Source organism: Macaca thibetana, chromosome 10 (genome assembly GCF_024542745.1).
Source record: "Macaca thibetana thibetana isolate TM-01 chromosome 10, ASM2454274v1, whole genome shotgun sequence".
Taxonomy (NCBI): domain Eukaryota; kingdom Metazoa; phylum Chordata; class Mammalia; order Primates; family Cercopithecidae; genus Macaca; species Macaca thibetana.
The window spans coordinates 45,744,846-45,766,824 of record NC_065587.1 but is presented as its reverse complement, the minus strand read 5'-3'; the positions used below and the strand labels follow the sequence as shown (position 1 = coordinate 45,766,824).

General features: G+C 44.2%; 2 protein-coding genes across 2 annotated transcripts in view; one reads left to right on the top strand and one right to left on the bottom strand.

Annotated features, from left to right (window-relative positions):
- PFDN4 (prefoldin subunit 4) overlaps window positions 1-21,979 on the top strand; it is a 161,186-nt gene that overhangs the window by 94,534 nt on the left and 44,673 nt on the right. The gene's annotated exons all lie outside the window — the stretch shown is intronic.
- Window positions 932-21,696, bottom strand: LOC126929847 (1,25-dihydroxyvitamin D(3) 24-hydroxylase, mitochondrial). The gene is made up of 12 exons (XM_050746532.1): window positions 21,007-21,696; window positions 20,596-20,786; window positions 19,285-19,378; window positions 17,315-17,411; window positions 13,506-13,597; window positions 12,187-12,298; window positions 10,124-10,269; window positions 6,449-6,615; window positions 5,571-5,649; window positions 4,884-5,081; window positions 4,665-4,785; window positions 932-2,427 (listed from the first exon to the last, which is right to left on the bottom strand). The coding sequence occupies exons 1-11, from the start codon at window positions 21,262-21,264 to the stop codon at window positions 4,675-4,677; spliced, it is 1,545 nt and encodes a 514-aa protein (XP_050602489.1). The 5' UTR covers window positions 21,265-21,696; the 3' UTR covers window positions 932-2,427; window positions 4,665-4,674.

Here is a 21,979-nt window from a genome sequence, read left to right as displayed (position 1 = left end):
AGATTTCCTTCAGGAAGTGAAAGCTGGATGGACCTAGATGGTGTGTAGGAGAAGAACAGGCAGAGAAAGAGCGTGTGCGGAAGGTGGCGGCGGGAGGAACCCTCTTGCCAGCATTTAAGGAACAGCAGAAACTGGCAGAAGCCACTGTGGCCTGGGTCCAGAGGCCTCTGGGGGTGGATGATGGGGGCTGAGGCCTGGGGGATCAGTGGGACCTCAGTTGACAGGGCCTGGAAGTGCGGATTGCAGAATCGGATCTTTACGTAAGAGGAATTGGGGAAGCCCCAGAGGCAGGATGAGACATGATCGGGTTTGGGTTTTGAAAAGACCAATAAGGCAAGTGTGCAAAGAACAGACGGGAAGGAAGCAAGAGAGGACTGAGATCAGCTGGGAGCTCCTGCAGAGGCTAGAGATATGAGTGGTCCAGGCAAGAAATTGTATTATTCCCAGCCACGGAAGATTTGCCTGTTGTAGGTCTTTCATTGTGAAATGCAAACTTATTCTTGGGAATTAAAGATTCAAACACTGAATGTGGTAGGCAGGGGCTGAAACGGTTCGTAACCTCTACCTGACTAACAAGTGCCAGCCTCCCTTTCATGTCATGGAAGATGCGAGAGAGAACAGGCTCCCAGGCCATTCTACCCCGCTTCCAATCACATAACCAGAGTGTGGTTGATTGTGTGATTGGAAAGGGGGTAGAAATAGAAGTAACTGGACTTGAGAAATATTTAAGCAGCAAAAAAATGGCAAGTTATTTTGCAGTTCCAAGAATACACTTTCAGTAAAACCGCTATTAAAGTCTAGATTTATCTAAGGGTAAATTTTGTGATATAGGGCTTATAGGCCATATAAGAAAATTTTTTACCAGTAAAATAAAGTTTGAATTTGTTTTTATTTTGCTGTAACAAAGGCAATAAAGAGAGGAAGTCTCTCAAATATTTAAAAACTTTTATTTTTACTGTCAGAGAATTTGAAGGTATACAGATGAAATCTGACAAGACATGTGAATTTATAATTCTAAAAATAATTTCACAGCAGAGAGAAAGCGTATACCTAGATATTTACACATTTATTACAATATAAAGACATAAATGTATATTTCTGAAACATTCTAAAAACATAATGTAGGAAGAAATATTTATCAAATATACAGAATTATATACAGTATGCATTTAGGAAAAGCAGTAGTAAAAATATGCACAAATAAACCATCTGTAAACACAATTTTTAAGTCTTACAAGTATTACATGCATTTCTATGCATTTTACATTTATGAAATCATATTTTTCCTAGGAGTTCAAATCACAAAACAAATGTTATATAGCAGATCTCTAACTTTTGCATGCTTTATAATTGTCCTATTTAATAGAAAAATTATGGCACGGGAAATCATTTTATAATATTAAAGTCACACTGAATATTTTAAAGCTGTGACTAAACTTTGAAACACTGCCCTCCACCACAGATCCTAAATCAAGTACTGCAAATATTAAAAAAAATGACTGAGGCAAATTACCATTAGAACACACACACATACACAGACACACACACAGACACACACACACGCACGTCTGTGCTTCATATGCACATACACAATTTAAAAATTGTTGCTTCATCCTTACCCTAATGCCATAAAGGAATCACATTAAAAAAATAAAGAATTTTAAGGTCCTCTAACAAAATGATGCCCCAGTGAATCACTAGTCTTATAAGATGTCTGACTTCATTAAAGTCCTTTTAAAAATAGAGGTGTTCTCTAGTTTCCCAATAAGGTTTCTATTTCAACTCAGGAAGAACGCAATTTCATGGGAGGCCTGATCACTTTAACGATCATTTAGCTTGGCTTACATTATTAAGCAGGCATTTCCCTAAGTAGTACATTAAAGCAGAGCCACAGTAAATGGATTGTCAGTATTACTCCCAGCCCCAGAAAATTTAGCTGTTGTAGGTCTTTCATTGTGAAATGTAAACTTATTCTTGGGAATTAAAGATTCAGACAGTGAATGTGGTAGCCAGGGGCTGAAATGGTTCGTAACCTTTACCTGACTGACAAGTGCCAGCCTCCCTTTCATGTCATGGAAGATGCGAGAGAGAACAGGCTCCCAGGCCATTCTAAGCACCTGAAGACAGCGCTGACGCAGGTGAAGTGTAAACCAGCAGTGAACCCTGTAGAATGCCTTGAATCCCAGCACTCAGTCCGCTTCCCTGAGTTGGATACGACGTTAACAAATACCACGGTCTAGAAAGACAGTATAGCTTCTGGAACAATTTTGCAGAAGAAAAAATATCAACACCTGGGCCTAAATATTCTTTATAAGCTATTGTATGATGTGGGCTTTTGAAGTTTGCGTTCCGGTAATGCAGAAGCCGTAAGCACCATTTTTGCAGAAAAGTCGAAATGGCTGTTTTGGTCTTGGTTAAAAAAAAAATCTGAAAAAAAAAAGGTACACCGTAATTATATATCAAAAAAATGTATTTAAACAAGACAAATTATTAGCCAAAAAAAAAAAAATGCTAAAACTTAAATTGCCATGGGCTTTTACCAAAGGTGCGGCTTACTGTGATAAACATGCACGCTGTCTTGGCTGAAGACTGGGGTCTCACCACTAAGCTAGAACACTTTCCTTACCCTACTTGATTCAGTTCTGTTGGCTGGGATGCTCAGAATTGGACAAATTTCATAACAGCATCAGACACTTGGTAGAGGAATAATAATGTATTCATTTGGGCCTTGTTCAGAAATTTTATCTGTAATTGCATGTTTCTCTAAATAATCTACCAATTAGCAAATGCTCCTGAACTTGCCACTCGCAAACAGTATTTTCTCTCCAGGCAAATCCCAGGAGGTGCTGCTAACAGAACAAAATGATAGAATCTGGGTTTAAATGCTGACATGTCACTCTCTAAAGCCATATGTTACAAATGTCTTCGTTCCACCACTGGGGGTGGTGGCTCACGCTTGTAATCCCAGCACTTTGGGAGGCCAAGGCGGGTGGATCACGAGGTCAGGATTCGAGACCAGTCTGGCCAACATAATGAAACCCCATCTCTACTAAAAATACAAAAAGTTAGCCGGGCATGGTGGTGGGTGCCTGTAATCCCAGCTACTCGGGAGGCTGAGGCAGAAGAATGGTGTGAACCTGGGAGGCGGAGGTTGCAGTGAGCCGAGATTGCACCACTGCACTCCAGCCTGGGGGACAGTGTGAGACTCCATCTCAAAAAAAAAAAAAAAAAAAAAAAAAAAAAAAAGAGCTTTCTTAGGCTAACTTTTGGTCACTTCAATAGTTTTGAATTCATTTTAATGCCTATTAGGAGAACATAACTAGACTTACTAACTTTTAATTTCATTAAGGAAATTATTACTCAGCACAAGGCCAACATATAGTATTAGGCTTATGTTAATTTAAAGGAAATAACTCAGTAAGTATTGAAATAAATAGCAGTTGGTTGGTATATGGATATGGCAAAAGTTGTGGAGGGAACATGAGAACTCCTCTACTGTCCGAAAAAGCATTGAATGGCATACTGCAGAAAAAATATTCTATTGTGTTCAATACAGGCTGATAAATACATACACTTATCGTACAAGTCATTTCATAACACAAACCTAGACCCTAGGGCTAAATAAAGTCTACCGCTCGTGTTTTGTAAAATTTATCAGAACACAGCCTTTGTAGGCAGAATAACGGTCCTCCTAAAATGTGACTGCTCTAATCCCTGGAACATGTGAATATCCTACTTTATATGAAAAAAAGGGCTTTCCAGATGAAATTAAATTTATGAACTTTGAGGTGGGAGACATGATCCTGGATAATATCTTGTCAGACAGAAGCCATATAAGAAGAAAGAGAGATTCAAAGCATGAGAGGGACTCAACCGACCATTGCTACTGGCTTCAGATGGGGAAGGTTTCATGAACCAAGGAATATGGGAAATTTCTCAAAGTTGAGTATAGCCTTCAGCTGACAGCAGTAAAAAAAAAATAAAGACGTCAGTCCTATAACCATGAAGAATTAAATTCTGCCAACAACCCAAACTAGCAAGAGAATAGATCCTCCTCTAGAACCTCCAGAAAGAGCCCCGACGACACGATACTTTTAGCCTGGAAGAGCCTCATCAGACTTCTGATCTATAGAACTGTAAGATAATAGATCTGTGTCGTTTAACTCACTAAATTTTAGTAATTTGCGGTGGGAGCAATAGAAAGCTAGAACATCAGCCCACTCATTAGTTTACAAATTGTCTGTGGCTGCTTTCATGTTCCAAGGTAGTATTAAGAGGATGTGACAAAGACTGTTTGGTCCACAAAACCTAAAGTATTTGCCAACTGGCCCTTCACAGAAAAAGTTTGCCAAGCCTTACTATTCACATGCAAAAACCATGAACAGCTGCTAGCATTTACCGAACACTGAATTGATGCCAGGCTCAGGAATAAGTATTTGGTATTCACATTAAATTTTTGTGATACACACTCTTTGGGTCATCATTTTACAAAAAAAAAAAAAAAAAAAAAAAGGAAGCAGAGAGTTTAGGAAACTGCTCAAGGTCACCCAGCAAATTAGAGGTGAGCTGGGATTCAAACCCCAGCCTGGCTGACTTCCCAGCATAGCTCATCCCTCGTCATTCTCCCTACCTTGCAGAGGATAAGGAATCGCCTAGATGCTCACCTGAGGCATCTTATCGCTGGAAAAACACGATGGGGAGCTCCCGGCTGGGCACCAGGGTGCCTGAGTGTAGCATCTCAACAGGCTCGTTGTCTGTGGCCTGGATGTCATATTTGCGGACAATCTGCAATGCGCATGCACACAAAAACAGAATTACCCCTCTCTTCTTCTGCCTTGTGAAATAGCACAGAACATAATTGCAGAAACCAGTAAAGGTTTTACCCAACAAAGAGCCAAATGCAGTTGAAGCTCGGCTAATCGGCGACCAATGCACATTCTTTTTCCAATGCCAAATGGAAGATGCGCAAAGGGATTAATTTTTTCCTTCTCCTGAAGCCAACGTTCAGGTCTAAACTGACTTGAATCTTCAAAATTGTCTTCATCGGATCCCAGCACCTGGGTATTTAGCATCAGCACTGTCTAAAAACACACAGAAACACATAGTATTTAAAATAACCAGAAGATACCTTTGAATGACAACATTTACAAAAGTTGTCACCTTACAAATCAAAAGCCAAATCCACAAATGTATAATAATGATGATTGCCAATATGCACGGAGGCTTAAAATGTGCCAGGTAATAAACAGGTAAAGGGCTTTAAAATTGTGCACAATACTCACAGCAATCCCGTGCGGCAGATTCTGTTATTAAACCCCTTTTACAGTTGAAGTTGAGGCTCACAGAGATTATGTAACTCACTCAAGAGAACACAGATAAAGGTGAGACTGAATCCAGGTCTCTGTCTCCATAGCCATTAGTTCTAATTCTATACTATGCAACATTCACTACCATCTCTGTATTTCCAAAATGAATATTTTCCAGTGCAAAGTCTAGGGAGATCTGACGAATATTTGCAAAGTGTATCTTCCAAGATTTTGTAAGGTGTAGAATATACAAATTCGACTTACTCCTTTGGGTAAAGCATATTCACCCAGAACTGTTGCCTTGTCAAGAGTCCGACTTGTAAATGGCACACTCGGCGTAAGCCTGAAAACGTAAAATCAAAAATGTCAAGGTGAGCACGAGCACCGTCTAAGTTCTCTCTGAAGTGTCAGTGGGAATGCAGATTGGATTAAATAAGTGCAGCCCAAGTGCATACTCAGAAAGGCAGCATAATCACAGATCTTCCTAAAGAAGTTGTCTTTCTCTTCTCAATAATTGTATTTCTTGTTCCTCTTATCTTCTTGAGTTAGTTAAAACCCCAGTGCAAGGGTGTTTAGTAAACTGTTAACATTGGTTTTCTCTGTACTTCACTCCAGACTTCAATTTGTATGTTTCTATGCTAGCTCTTGAAGCGCGATGTTTGTTCTATGTTTCTCCTATGTACTCTTGACAAAGTTGACAGTATCCTTCTCATCCTAAAATGTTGAGTTTTATTTTCCCAAAAGGATGTAAAAAGAATTTCCAAAAAATGTTTTATACCGGAGGCTCAAAAACAAAGCTGTCTGTACGTCCTATTACATAACAATATAGCTCTTTTGTGAGCTTCCATCTCATAGCCTTCAATCATGCCCCTATCTTAATTAGTGCTTACCGTGTTCATTAGAGTAGCAAGATTATCGAATTAAAGGGGAGGGCACTGACTTTCCAAGATTTAATAGAATTTGCCCAAATGATTTAGGAAATGAGTGCCAGAAAAGAAATATGGCTCCAAAGATTTTTTTGCGGTGTGATAATTGTTTCTAATTAGCTAGGGGAAGCTGTCCTTGAGTAGGGGACCCCTTGCTTTGTAATTAAGAGAACAGTGTTCTAACACATTTATATTGGCTCAGAGATAGGCTCTTACCTCATAGATTCTTTCAGACAGGCTTTTAAATATGGCATATTCCTCAAATCTTCTGCCCGTGGCACCTGATTCTCAGGTAATACACTTTGAATTTCCTTAAACAGCTTTTGTTGCACTTTTGGATTACGGGATAAATTGTAGAGAATCCACATGAGACTGTTTGCTGTCTGCAAGCCAAATGGACGTAAACTTGAGTTTTTGTAAATAACTGCATTAAACCACTATTAGCTGAAAAAAGGTATAAGATGCCTACCACCTTATTCTGCAAATATATTAGTAAAGCTTCTTCATGCATCCTTATAGCTATGCCTTTAGACAAATCCAATATATAAAAAAGCAGATTTATTTCATAAAACATATCAATTAAGGATATATTTTAAATTAATTACTGAGGAAACCAAAGTATAATCCTTTAATCAGCTGCTTTAGAACATTTAAATACAGTTTTGTTTTGTTTTGTTTTGTTTTTGCGATGGAGTCTCACTCTTGCCCAGGCTGGAGTGCAGTGGCACCAGGTCAGCTCACTGCAACCTCCGCCTCTCGGGTTCAAGCGATTCTCCTGCCTCAGCCTCCTGAGTAGCCGGGAGTACAGGCGTCCACCACCATGCCTGGCTAATTTTTGTATTTTTAGTAGAGACAGAGTTTCACCATGTTGGCCAGGCTGGTCTTGGACTCCTGGCCTCAGGTGATCCACCCGCCTTGGCCTCCCAAAGTGCTGGGATTACAGGTGTTAGCCACTGCACCTGACCTAAAATATGGTTTGACACAATAATTGTTCGAACGCAAATGAGTACATGTAAAACTGGTGAAATGAGAATATTAGCGGGTTAAATCAATGCCAATTTTGGGATTGTGACAACGTTTTCTTGTTAGACAGGATGTTACTATTAGGGGAAACGACGGATGCAAGGGATCCCTCTCTATTTTTTCTTAGAACTGAATGTGAATCTACAATGATCTCAAAATAAACATTTAATTAAAAGTTGCTTGATACAAAAAACATTGATATAAAAATGGAATAAACAGAGAGGGATGATGATCCTCAGGGTGTTGCTAATGAGAGGCTTTAAGAAAATGTTATAGTGGAAATGGACAAGAAACGGCATTTCTGAAATTTAAAAGTTCCTTTGGCCACACCCTAAAAAGTTACCACAAAAATAAACAGGCACTATCTACACTCGGGGTTTCAACCACATGTAAAGAGCCCTCATACGAGGGTGCCAACACCAAAATAAGAAATTCAAGCATTGAGTTGAGTACTCCAGCTACAGTTTCTGACAAAGGCCTACGCCCTTTTAAGTGGCATCTTTTATTTTGTCTGCACAGGCAATGACTGGAGAAAAAATATTGATGGAAACAGCCAGTGTAGCTTTAAGCTACATAATATTCACCACTAGTATTCATATGTAGTTATTTTTAGGCCGTACTTCGCTAACTTAAGCCAAATATTCCCTGAAAATGATCATTGTGTCCACCTCCACAGACATGAAGGCGCTGTTGCTAAGTGCCATGTGCCACTCACACAAATGAGCAAAGTGCACGACCATTCAGAGACGATGGTTATTTATTATTTTTGGAAGAAGATGCCTCCAAGGCAGGCTTCTTCATGTCAGAGGACTGGCAGCCTCGGCTGCAAATAAACTATAGACGCCATGATTATAAGAGTCTAATTTACAAAACAGGAAGAGGGTGTAGCCATCAAATTAGATACACTTTCAAATGGCTCTGATTTTCCAAATGTGACTTTCAGAATAGCCAGGACCAAAAAAGAAATGGATTTAACCATATCAGTGAGTCCCTCACCGCAAGTACCAAATAGTTTCCAAAAGGCAGATAACTGTAGCTTTTACCAAAGCCATGTAAGACAGTCTGAGCCTGTAGGGAAAACTGCAGGGGCTAAGCTGCAGCAGCTGATTTGAGGGGAAGTGGCCTGGAAAACCTCGGGGGCACAAACTGTCCTGGACTGACCTCCGTGGAACAGACCGAGCTCACTGACTGGCCTGCTGCACCCACTCTCTTGGCTAAGTTCATCATTCTCCATCCACCAGCCAGAGCCCACTTTCAAAAACATAAATGATCAGGTGATTCCCTTGTTTAAAATGCTGCAAGAGCTTCCCATCACAGGTGCAATCAAATCTAATGCCTTACCCAGGCTGGGCTCACAAGGCTCTGACTAACAAGGCTCATCCAATTCTCCAGTCTCAGCTCTGACCACATTTGCTAGTTCTCCAGCTCCATCCCTCTTTCTGCCCCAGGGCCTTTGCATGGGCCGTTTCCTCTACCTGCAGTGCTCTTCCACCAGGTCTTTCTGTGGCTGGCTCTTCTCATCATTCCAGAGTCAGTTCCAGTACTGCTTTCTCAGACAGGGCTCCCCTTTAATCATCTCCACCCCTCTATATTACACCGTCCTGATGGCGTCCTCTGCAATCCATACCACTATCTAAAGTGACCACATCTGTTTGTTTACATGGCTACTGTCCGTCTTCCCCACTTGCATACGCGTTCCATGAGAGTGGGAACCCTTGTCTCTGGTTCATGGTGGTCTCTCAAGAACCTGGAACAGTCCCAGGCATACAGTAGGCGCTCAGTAGTTCCTGAATTCATTTATTCAACAAGTATCTATCAGCCACTACTAGATGCCAAGTACTGTTCTATGTCCTGGAATCACAGCAGTGGACAACCCTACGCCATTGCTCTCAGAGAGGTCACATTCCAGTTGAAAATATAAAAGAATAACGGGTGACACTTTACTTTCACCGCTGTAAGGAGCCTCCCAGGGTAAGTAGTTCAATAGGAAAGTGAGCGAGGATGGATTCCCACTTTCAACAGCCTTCTGGAGCATGAGGAGAAATGAGAACCTCGCTATCTCCTGGTATAGAAAACCTACCTTTACTTCAGGCAAGAAACAGCACAGAAGGGGAAACACGTGGAAAATAAACAACTGCTTTACATTTTGCTTAGGAACTTTAAGATGCATGGAGTAAATGTTGCACTTAGGAGGAGGTTAGTGTGCGTCACTCCCATCACAGCTCAAACCAGTATCCAGGTCAATTCAACCTACCTGAATGCCTATGGCAGGGTTGGTCTGCACTTAGTATCTACTATCCCCTAGGGAGTATCGGCCACATCAGAGACAGAATTTTGGTCTTTACAATGAGCTGTTTCGTTTCAGTTAAAATCCACTTGTCCCAGACTCTTTGGGACTTTGTTTACAATTCTAAGCGATAAAAATATTATTGGCTTGAAAGAGAGTATGCCATTTTTTTTTTTTTTTTTACAGTAAGTAACAGCCACAGTTAGGCACTTTGGGGTAACATGTACAACCGAACAAAATACAACCAATTTTGAAAAATCTGGATTCTGTATCTTGCCAGGGCAGGGAACTTTACTGCTCCTGAATTCCTGCAGCAGAGTGCATGGACATCACGGCACTCATCACATCCCACTCTGGGTTTTTGTCACTGGGGCACACGAAGTCTCCTCCTACCCAGTGTTTAAGCACAAAAGGCCATGCACGGATGCACAGTGGCATCTAGTATGAGACTTTTCATTTTTGTGAAGTTGGTGCTCAGTGAATCCCGGTGACATGAATGAGATGAATTACTATTTAAAATCTGTCATCTAAAAATTGTACAGACTGTTCATTTAGCAAACTCAAATCCAGCCCACCCTTACCGTTTCCACTGCAGCCAGCTGGAGCTCGGTGACAGCAGCATACAATTCTTTCTTTGAAAGCCGATTCTGGTGATAAATGTCACAAAGGAAATCTGCACTAGGCTGCTGAGAATACTTCTCTAACCGGTTGTCAACACAAGATTTGACTATTAGAGCAGAGAAGAAAGAGAGGAAGTCAGTTGAAAATGAGGATGAGGAAAATCACAAAAGAAAATCTCAGTCCAAAATCCTTCTTGCAATATCTAAATAGTCTTTTCAGGAACACTGACAATTTGTTACACACACTAATTATTGCCTTCTTGTTAAGTCTGCAAGGATTTTTCAATACCCACACGAGTGAGGCTTCTCAAACTTCAATGTGGATAGGAATCACCTAGGCATCTTCTCAAAATGCAGAATCTGAATCAGGGCTTGGGTAGGCCTGGAACTCTGCATTTCTAATAAGCTTCTAGGTGATGCTGATGCCACTGGGCTGCAGGTCATAGTTTTGAGTAGTAAGAGTTTAGATCTTGGGAGAAATAAGCGTAAAAGAAGGTAGGATTTGGGCTCACTTTCAGAATCCAACTTGGACCCAGATATTACTAAGCACACATACCCCACATACATATGCACAAATACACTGCTCGTCCATGTTGACAATAATGGTAAAAATTTCTAATATTTACAACATAAAATCTAGGCGTGCACCTTCATCACTATTAAACAACCACCAGGCTTATTATAATAATGGAAATGGTAATAATAATGGTGATCACATATGGCACAGCAGTTAGAGTTCGAGTCCAGGAAGCCCTCTGTCTGGCTTCAAACCTTGGCTTTGCCATCACCTGGCATGCAATATTGGGAACGTTTGCTAACTTCTTTTTTTTTTTGAGATGGAGTCTCACTCTGTCGCCCAGGCTGGAGTGCAGTGGCGCGATCTCGGCTCACGGCAAGCTCCGCCTCCCAGGTTCATGCCATCCTACTGCCTCAGCTTCCAGAGTAGCTGGGACTACAGGTGCCTGCCACTACTCTCAGGTATTTTTTTTTTTTTTTGTATTTTTAGTAGAGACGGGGTTTCACTGTGTTAGCCAGGATGGTCTCAATCTCCTGACTTTATGATCCGCCCGCCTTGGCCTCCCAAAGTGCTGGGATTACAGGTATGAGCCACGGCGCCCAGCCACGTTTGTTAACTTTTATGTGTCTCAGGTACCCCTCTCAGGGCTAACAAAAGGACCTACCTTATAGTGTGTTGTGAGGGTTAAATAAATGTATAAGTGAACAATGCCTAGCATCAAATATCCCCCTTTGTCATGTAGCAGAAACAGCTCTAGTCCACTGAGATACTGTGATATGCCAGGTTTTTATGTTAACTATAATCTGTATTAGACCCAGAAACAGTTACATTGAGGTAGGTACTCTTATTATTATGATTATTTATTATTATTATTCGTCCATTTTAGAGACAAGGCAACTGAAGATGAAAAGGTGATTGCACATTTGGCCAAGCCACCACAACCAGTGACAGAGCTCAACTTGAACTCAGGGTTCCCTGACTCCATAGAGTTTACTTTATTTTTTTTTTTTGAGATGGAGTCTCACTCTGTCTCCCAAGCTGGAGTGCGGTGGCGCAGTCTTGGCTCCCTGCAACCTCCGCCTCCCGGGTTCAAGCAATTTTCCTGCCTCAGCCTCCTGAGTAGCTGGGATTACAGGTGCCCGCCACCATGCCCAGCTAATTTTTGTATTGGTAGTAGAGACTGGGTTTCACCATGTTGGCCGGGCTGCTCTCAAACTCCTGGCCTCAAGTGATCTGCTTGCCTGGGCCACCCAAAGCGCTGGGATTATGCGGGGGAGCCACCGTGCCCCGCCAGATTTTACTTTTAACCACTCTTAATTCCCAAAGAAGACTACAGAAAGCTTGTTACTTAGAATTTGTGTATGCCGGGGCAATCCCAAAACACCTGTGTTTGCAAAACCTAAACGTGGTGATGAGGCCCTGGAGATCACTCCACACCTTCTCTCTGAAACTCCAGACCCAGGGATGCTGGGCTGGGTCTGGCTGGATGTGAAGGGCGGCCCTTTACCTGATTTGAAAATGGTGTCCCAGGCCAGAGTGTGGTCCTGCCAGACCTTGGTGTTGAGGCTCTTGTGCAGCTCGACTGGAGTGACCATCATTCTCCCAAACGTGCTCATCATCTGAGAGAAATGCAAGCACCTTTTTATTCTGAATTCTCCTTCTCTCAAAGACAACGTTCGTTCTGGAAGAGGAACATTCTAAACCACAGCACCCTGCACTTTTTAAAAGGCTGGAATTACAAGGACGCCCCCGGCTCTCTCTGCACTGGTCCTGGGAGCAATGCCCACACCCCACCTCCACCTCCTTTCAATATTGAAGGTAATGTGGGGGATGACTTTCCACTGGACATGTTTGATAAAAAATTGCAATCTGATGACTGAATTGTAAACAAAAAAAGAGGAAAAACTATAACTTTCATATTCACTTCAATTTCTAATAATTTCCAAGCTTCAGTGATTTCCAAACCAATTTCAGTGTTTATCCTATCTACACACCACCCAAACTATTCAAAACGGTACAATCTGAAAAATTTTGGGTTCCTTTTAAAAAGTATTTTAAATCAACTGATCTTTAATTAAAATAGCTATTTTAACCTTGCCTAATCAAAGAAATAATGGATTTAATGCACTTCTTTATGTTACGGGCATATATGCAGGGGTCCCCAACCCCCAGGCCATGAACCAATACTGGTCAGTGGCCTGTTAGGAACTGGGCCGCACCGCAGGAGGTGATCAGTGGGCCAGCAACATTACCACCTGGGCTCTGCCTCCTGTCAGATCAATGGCTGCGTCAGATTCTTACGGGAGTGCGAAGCCTACTGTGAATTGCCTATGCGAGGGATCTGGGTTCCACACTCCTTAGGAGAATCTAGTGACTGATGGTCTGTCACTGTCTCCCATCACTCCCAGATGGGACCTTCTGTCACTGTCTCCCATCACTCCCAGATGGGACCTTCTCGTTGCAGGAAAACAAGCTCAGGGCTCCCACTGATTCCACATTATGGTGAGTATGTAATAATAATAGAAATAAAGTGCAGAGTAAAATGTAGTGCACTTAAATTATCCTCCCTCCCCCGCCCCACCACCCTGCCCTGTCCATGGAAAAACCGTCTTCCACGAAACTGGTCCCTGGTGCCAAAAAGGTTGGAGACAGCTGCATATATGCACATCAATATACTAAAATATATAAGGCACATTAAAATGAACACTTAACTACGGAAATAAAATACGTGTGTATGCCAGTTTTTGGGAAACACTGTGAAGTTCTGTAAAAATCGATCTGTAAAACATCAATCAAGAAAACGGCTCTCTTAAAGAGACGGCTTACTGTTTTGATGGCCATGATGAAGTTCATAGCTTCATCCCCTGCATTCTTCTGGAGAAGCCCAAATCTCTTCTCATATAACACGAGGCAGATACCTGTCATTTAAAATAATCATCACTTTACACAATCACAGCAATGCTGGAGTCGATGTTTAGCTGGCTGTTAAAGACTCAATTCCATGCCTCTTAAAAATGTGGGATTTTCTGAGAAAAGGCAACAGTGCAAGAATATCGAGGAAAAGCAAAGAGTCAGAGAACGGGGACACAATCACTCTCCTTTTCTAGAAATTATCTCCAGGTCCAATGACTCATCACCTTAGAACGTGCTGATCAGAGATCCACTGTCCTGAGTCATGTAAGTCACACAAGAGATCCACTGGCCCCAGCAAAGGTGCCGCAGGGTCAGGTCTACGCTATGCCTCTAACTCAGCTGTGTTTTTAGAGTCACTTATTGGATTCTACTGCCTAACATAATGAATTGGAAGCCATTCACCAGAGGAGGAGAAGGGAAGGGAATAATTATGTTCTAAACACCCATTACATGCCAGGTACTGGACTAGCACTTTACATAGGGTTTTATTTTTTCTTCCATTTCATCATCTTATTTAGAAGGAACCTTTTTAAAAATAAAATTCTCAACTCTTCATTTCAAAACATTTTACCTACAGAAAAGTTGAAGGAATGGTAAAATGAATACCTGTATCCTCTGAACTCATTAACATCTTGCTGCCATTTCTTTCTCTTTGTGTGTATGTATGCATACAAGTGTATATGTGGCTGTGTGTGCTGAACCATTTGAAAATAATTTTGAGCTCTCAGGACACTTCACCATTAAATATTTAGCAGTAATGTCCTAAGAATAAAGCATTCTCCTACATAACCACAATGTCATTAACATCCCTGAGAACATTAGCAACCATTCCATAAAAAATCGACTGTCCCGTTTTAAAATGTTCCCCATTGTCCTAAAAATTATCTCTTGTAACCTTTTTTTTTTTTTTTTTTTTTTTTTTTAAAAAAAAGGACACAGGGCCAAGCATAGTGGTTCACATCTGTAATCCCAACACTTTAGGAGGCTGGGGCAGGCAGATTGCTTGAGCCCAGGAGTTCGAGAACAGCCTGGGCAACATGGCAAAATCCTGTCTCTACAAAAAAATAAAAATAAAAATATTAGCCAGGCATGGCTACATGTGCCTGTAGTTCCAGTTACTCTGGAGGCTGAGGTGGGAGGATCTCTTGGGCCCAGGAGGCCGAGGTTGCAGTGAGCCAAGATTGTACCAGTGGCCACTGCACCCTAGCCTTGGTGACATAGTCTAGAAAAAAAAATTATACAGGATTACTGCAGCCACCTTTTTAGTGGTGGATAATTGGCTCTTGACTTATAAAGTGGGAAACTAGGATTAAAAAGGTAAACAACTGGCCTAAAATCATAAACCTGAGGAGTGAGAGTCAATTAGCTTAGTCAGCACCCACATACAACTTTTCCAACTACATCTGTGTTTTCCAAACTCTACTCATTTCTTCCCAGCCTTTCAAGGTTTCGCCACATTTGTGTTCTACAGTGGTTGGTAGGTACACCACTGGGAATATGTGAGACAGCTCTGGGTGGTACATGAACTTTAAAAATAATTAGTTACCCTGAGGGGCACGATGGCTCATGTCTGTAATCCCGGTACTCTCAGAGGTCAAGGCGGGAGCATCATCTGAGCTCAGGAGTGAGACTAACTGGTGGCAAAACCCCATCTCTACTAAAAAACACAAAAGTTAGCCAGGCATGGTGTCTCACGCCTGTAATCCCAGCACTTTGGGAGGCCGAGGTAGGTGGATCACAGGTCAGGTGTTCGAGACCAGCCTGGGCAACATGGTGAAACCCCATCTCTACTAAAAAATACAAAAATCAGCCAAGCATGGTGGTGTGCACCTGTAGTCCCAGCTACTCAGGAGTCTGAGGCAGGAGAATTGCTTGAACCCAGGAGGTGGAGGTTGCAGTGAGCCAAGATCACACCACTGCACTTCAGCCTGGGGGCAGAGTGAGAGTCTGTTTCAAATAAGTAATAAAAAAGTTATGTATTTTTATATTTATCTATTTATGGCCATATTTCTGACCTTGAATTTATGGAAGTGTTATAGGTTTTCCTCCTCTCTCTTCCAACAGCAGCCACAGTGATCCTCCCAGCAAATCTGCCCATATCGCACTGCTGCTGAATACAATCCACAGCTCCCAGTTACTTACAGGCTCATATTCAAACTCCTGCCCATACAGCTCTCCATGAGCTGGTTGCCAACCCTCTCCCAGCCTCTGTTACAGGATACGCTTGTCATTCTGCACTTTTTCTGTAGGGACATCTTCCTTTCTCCCTTTTCAGCTGGGGAACTCCTACTCAACCATCAGGTCTTAGCTGAGGGGCACCATCTCCGTGAAGCGACCCCTGGCCATGTCCGGCTTAGGTGGCCCTCTCAGATTCTCCCACAGTCCTGAAGGTCCTCAGCCAGGCACTCTCCCACCTGATCACAGCTGCCTGCTCTCCTGCCTGCACCCCCATGGGCAGTGAGCTCTGCCCTTTATTTCCAGAGTAATCTTTGAAGAAAGTGGTCATGTCCTCCCTCCCTTACTTGCACCACCTGACTCAGACGAGGAGTAAAGTCTTGCCAGGACCTATGAGCTGTGCCCTGTTGGACGCCTGTCTTCTTTCTGACCTCATCTTTCACAGGATCCCCTTCCTCCCGGCTTGTTCATTGTGATCCACTCACTCCAGCACCTTGCAGTTCCTCAAACACGGTGCTCATGTTTCCCCCTCCCGGCATTTGTACTTCCTGTCTCTGCTGCCTGGAACAGTCCTCCACGGGTACCCTCGTGATTTGCTCCTTCCCTTCCTTTAGGACTTACCTCAAATGTCTCCTTACTAAAAAGGACTTGCCCCTCTTTCATTCTTTCATGTTATTTCTTTCTTTCTTTTCTTCTTTCTTTTCTTTTTTCTTTCCTTTCTCTTTTTCTTTCTCTGTTTCCTTCCTTCCTTCCTTCCTTCCTTCCTTCCTTCCTTCCTTCCTTCCTTCCTTCCTTCCTTCCTCCCTCCCTCCCTCCCTCCCTCCCTTCTTTCTCTGTCTGTCTCTCTCTCTCTATCTCTCTCTTTCTCTGGAGACGGGGTCTCACACCATCACCCAGACCGTAATGCAGTGGTGCAATCATGGCTCACTTAATCTTCAACCTCCTGGGGTCAAGCAATCCTCCCACCTCAGCCTCCTGAGTAGCTGGGACTGTAGGCATGTGCCGCCAATCCCGACTAATTTTTGTATTTTTTGTAGAGACAAGCTTTTGCTGTGTTGCCCAAGCTGGTCTCAGAATCCTGGGCTGGCCTCAAGCGATCTGCCCACCTCAGCCTCCCAGAGTCCTGGGATTACAGGCATGAGCCACCGTGCCGACCTTTCATGCTCTTTCTTAACTCCCTTTCTGTTTTCTTTTACTCCCTGGAAGAGTGTATTTGAAAATGTGTTTACTTGTTGACTATCACCTTGTCTAGCATAGAAGCTCCTCAAGGGCAGGAAGGTTATGTGTTGCGTTCATTGTCATATCCCTAGTACCTAGCACAGTGCCAGACACACAGCAAGTGTTCAACACGTGTTCGTTGTATGACTCCATAAACAATCCATAGTTCAAGGCATAACTTAAGCACCTAAAAGAAGCATTAAAAGGGCTGCTCTGGCCTTTCCCTAGGCAGCAATAATGCATGTTTACAAAAGAGTTGTCAAAAGAGCCATGTTTTATCTGCAAAATCATCTGCAAAATCAATGAGCAAGACTATGACGACAACTTACTTTCAAACGACCATTTGTTCAGTTCGCTGTACAAGTCTTCAATGTGGCCTCTTTCATCACAGAGCTCATCTATTCTGCCCATAAAATCAGCCAAGACCTTCAAAGAAAACAACCGCAAAAGACACATTTTAAAGCCGTTGAAGGAAAACAAAAGTTTAAAGCTCACTGAGCTAACTTCGGGTCTTGCTACATCGAATATTCACTGGCCATAATGTTATTCATCCTGAAGTCACACTAATTATATATTCTCCCTGGGAATCCACCTCATCCCCTAGCGACCTCGTCCTGGGTTATTTCTTGAAGCCACCCTGAAGCTTAAGTTTCAGCTTTTGATCTAAAAATAATTCTGGCAATTTATGAAAAGGAAAACATTTTTTTTTGTTTTTCTAATCAGAATGGGGAAGTAAACCACAAAGGAATCTGCCAAGCGTCCCTGTTGGCCCAGCATCTCAAGGACTGTGATGCGGCAGCTATCCTGAGGTGTGCCTTTCCACATCTGGGCAAGCGAACGTCTCTTTATTGGTTGGTGGTTGTGTTAAGAATGTTGAACTTGGAACCAGAAGATCCACCGATTCTGGACGCAGCTCCTTCCCTAAGTAGTCTATGACCTTGGGACAGTCACATAAGGCCTTTGGATGCCAGTTTCATAAACCAGAGTTTTCAATAACGAATGTCTCACATTTAATGAGATCCACATGGTACCAAACACTGTACAAAGTGTATTGGCTGATCCTCCCACAACCCCATGAGGTAGTAGGTACTGTCATTACTCATTTCCCATGTAACAGATGAGAAAGCTGAGGCTTAAAGAGGCCAAGTCACTCACTTATGCGCACAGAGCTGATAAGTTGCCATCCTGGAGCCTGCCATGCGCTGGTGTGACCATAGAGTCCACATGTGTGGACTTAGGTTGCATGTTTAATTTGCCCCTGTAGTGCCTTTTAAAGTTCTTTGAATTTGTTACCATTAAAAAATCAAGAGGTTTCGTATGAACATGGGGATTTACCACTACTAGTTTAACAATGTACATAATAAGTACGAGACTTGGAGACACGAGGTCTGCGTTCCGACATGGCAATCATTTGCTGGAACTGGGGCTGCTGTCCCTCCTAGGAGGGGCGCGCACTATCACGTTTCCTGAAATTTTTATTGGGTCTGCCTTATTATTTTATATTAGTCCCGTAGCCCCTGGAAGGTTCTGAGTTTGCAATCCTTCACCTATGTGATCCCATCTGGGGACACATCCAGTTCAAAATAAACATCCAAAGTGAACAGAAGTAGAAAGAGATTACTGTATGCTTAAAACCCCCTTTGACTCTGTGCTGGCAAAGGGGCGATGTCCAGATACTTTAGTATGATACAAAAATATTGTTAAGACCTGTCCAGTATCATTTCAGAGAAAGCCTCACATCAGCTACACTAAATGACTGAGTCTCTGAACACACCATGTCATTTCATGCCTCCCTGTTTTCAGAAGGCTATTGTCTCTTAATGCCTTTCCCCACCTTCTCTGCCTCAGACTCCTGCAAAACCTAGCTCAAATATCACTACTTAAGAACTTTACAAGGGTATCTCATTTAACTCTCACAGCAAACCCGGGCAGCAGGAACTGTTACTCCCGTTTTGTAGATGGGAAAACTGAGGCTTAGGGAAGGTAAGTGGTATAGCCAGGTCTCATAGTCAGGGAGTGGAAGGGCTGGGGCTCAAATCCAAGGCTGTAGAATACCAAAGTCCATGCTCCCCATTGCTCCCTCATTGTGATATGACTTTAAAAGAGGGTGAAGGAGGGAGAAATAAGGGTTTGGTGGGGAGGAGGTTGTAGGAAGGAATGGAGAGAAAGAGAAGACCCCCCTTTGAATCACCCAAATTGCATGCTTTTTTTCCTTTGTATTTTGTAGCTGTGACTTGAAGCTCCACCAATATCCCTATGTCCCCAAGAGCCCCAGGAAAGCTGGCCCCAGCCTACAAACCTCATTGATTTTGTTGTCCAGCTTCATCACTTCCACTGGTTTCATTAGTTTCTTTTGAAAGGCACTCCGGACCCGTTGCCAGTCTTCCCCTTCCCTGTGAGAGAAGCAGGAATACATTTAGAGCACATTGAAAAGAAAAGAAGGGAGATGCAGAAATACCCCCAGCTGCAACTTCAGGAACCATAAAATCAAATAAACACTGAGAATCATGCCGAGAAATATCCAGAGAATAGTATCATTAGAATATCTGGGATAAAATAGTGATCGTATTTTGACAATAGTTTGACAATAGGAAGCAAAAGCACCTAGTCAAAGACTGCACCAGAAAGTTGAAGTCCAGATAATTTGGGTTCAGGGGTTTTGAGGTGTCCTTGCAGGGAGGGGGGCTGGAAGGCCCGGGGCCAATTCCTAGCCATAAAAGGGGGCATGTGAACACCCCATCACCAGCAACTCAGACCTGTTTGAGGAAAGAATCTTGTCTTCTTTCGACTAATTGGTGTGGGCTTCGTATTTACAAAATATCTCATATTTAGAATTTTACTATTGCCTCCAAATGATAACATACAGCCAGAGATTGACTGGAGTAATAAGCCTTTTGTGAACGTGTACTTGTATGCACCTGCCCCACAGCAGACCACACAGCCTGTGATGCACCGTGCATTAACAGGGTTTTCAATTCCTCATTATATCCTGGAAAATATAACTATTAGGCATTACAATTTGGGGGTAAAGGTGCTAACTTGTTAAACGCTAACAACTAAAGGCAGAAGAATCACATCCCATTGTAGCACTTACCGACCTAAAACACAACTTTGATATCCCTCCTTATTCCACCTTTACAAGTAGAAATAAGGCATGCCCCGCAATCCTCTGCAGAAAAGGCCACTAAGCAAAAGAGGTTAACTCCTGGCTCTTGAGCTTACAAGGTGTTTCAGGGAATTTTAAAGGACAATTTTGTTTGTATAAGATGTTTGCCTGGTACGCTGACTTCAGAACCTCATCCTGCCCAAGAGTCTGACCACCACAGTTTGTACAACCCTGTTTTGGCCTTTCTTTGATGGGAGGGTGTGGCCCTGCTCTGTTGCCAGAAAGAACGCAGGTGCCCGGTGCACAGCACAGCTTTTCCGTGGACCGACTCTAATCTATACAAGAGCTCAGGGTTGCAATGGCACCGGAGAGGGGCTTTGGTATCCGCCCTACATAAGAAGCATCCAACCCCAGGGAACTCTAACTCCACCTCTTCACAATTTCCAGGCGCCGTCAGGCTCATCAGGCCTGGCCGCATGCCCAGGTCCCTCGGATTGGACTCACAGGATCAGCAGCCCGTAGCCTTCTTTGCGGTAATCGCGATAGGCCTTCCACGGTTTGATCTCCAGCCGCTGCGGGTACGCGCTCTCGGTGCGGTACAGCGCTTCCAGCAGGCATGGCGAGCCCAGGTGCACCGACTCAAAGGAACCCAACTTCATGCGGAAAATCTTGCCGTACTTCTTGTGGTACTCCACCTGCAGCGGGCCGGGCACAGCGCGGTGTCAGCGCGCATCCTCCGCCGTGGCCGAAGCGCTTTCCCTCCTCCTGCCTCCTTCCTCCTCGGGAAACCGGGTCCCTCACTGCCCAGACGCCGAAGCGCACCTTGCGCCGCGCACGTCGGGGAGGGTTTGGAGCGCCGCTGGGAGGGCGGAACAGGGAGGAGAAAGGGAGTCAGGGGCGCGAAAAGGTATTTACCAGGGTGTCGTGCTGTTTCTTGAGCCCCCCTTTCCAGAGAATCTGCAGCAGGCTACCCAGCAGTGGCCAGCTGGTGGGGCCCGGCAGGGCGGCCGCGTTCTGAGTCTCGCCACCAGCTGTCAGCGGGCAGACTGGCACCTCTCGCGGCTGAGGGGACGTGTACGCAGTAGATGTCACCGGTCTTGGGGGCTGCCTCGGACTGCGCAGCTGCTGCAGGAAGGCGGCAAGCGAGCGGCTCTTGCTGATGGGGGAGCTCATGGCAGCGGGGGACACCGGAGCGCGGGAAGGCACAGGGACGGGGTGGGGTGAGGTTGGTAGGAAGCGCTGGTGGGATTCGGAGCTTAAAGATTCTGGGAAAGGGAGGCAAAGAGGGCCAGCTGGTGTGATGGAGCGGGGTGAGGCGGGACAGGCAGCAGAAAGGACCTCGGCAAGGATGCTCGACGCTGCACCACGCGACAGCCTCAGAGCACTGGTTCCTCCTTGCGCTAGCCACAGGCGCTGGAAGAGGGCAGCCGGGGTCTGGGGACCTCTTGAAAAGGGAACGCTGGGAGTCCTCCTGTTGGTCTGCAAGGCTGACCTCTAGGGTCTGGCTGGAGCCACGGGGAGGAGGTGTCAAGGAGAGTAGATGAGATGCTGCTGGTGCCGCGTTTCCTCCTGTCCCTCTCCATGTTCCTATGTCCGGGGACCATGCATTTATGGAGACCGGGCATGCCCTGGGTGGCCAATGAGCACGCAGAGGAGGGCGGAGTGGCCCCCGGCTGGCCAGGCTCCGAGGGACGCAGGACCCAGAGGATGGGGGTGGAAGGAGGATGGAGTCAGCGAGGTGAGCGAGGGCATCCGGGCCTCAGGTGACCGGGGCTCTGTTCGCCAGGCGCGGGAGGTGGGGTGGGGGCGGCAGACTCCACCCCGGAGATAACCCCCGGGAAGGCACGCGAAGCCCGGAGTTCACCGGGTGTGCGCCGAACGCGCCTCC

What these genes read in the sequence shown, in the direction of transcription:
- LOC126929847 (XM_050746532.1), bottom strand. Translation starts at nt 21,264, where the DNA reads ATGAGCTCCCCCATCAGCAAGAGCCGCTCGCTTGCCGCCTTCCTGCAG. An exon ending in GGCTACGGGCTGCTGATCCT is followed by an intron (nt 19,379 to 20,595) that starts GTGAGTCCAATC and finishes CTTCTCTCACAG; the next exon opens with GGAAGGGGAAGACTGGCAAC. An exon ending in TGGACAACAAAATCAATGAG is followed by an intron (nt 17,412 to 19,284) that starts GTTTGTAGGCTG and finishes TTTTCTTTGAAG; the next exon opens with GTCTTGGCTGATTTTATGGG.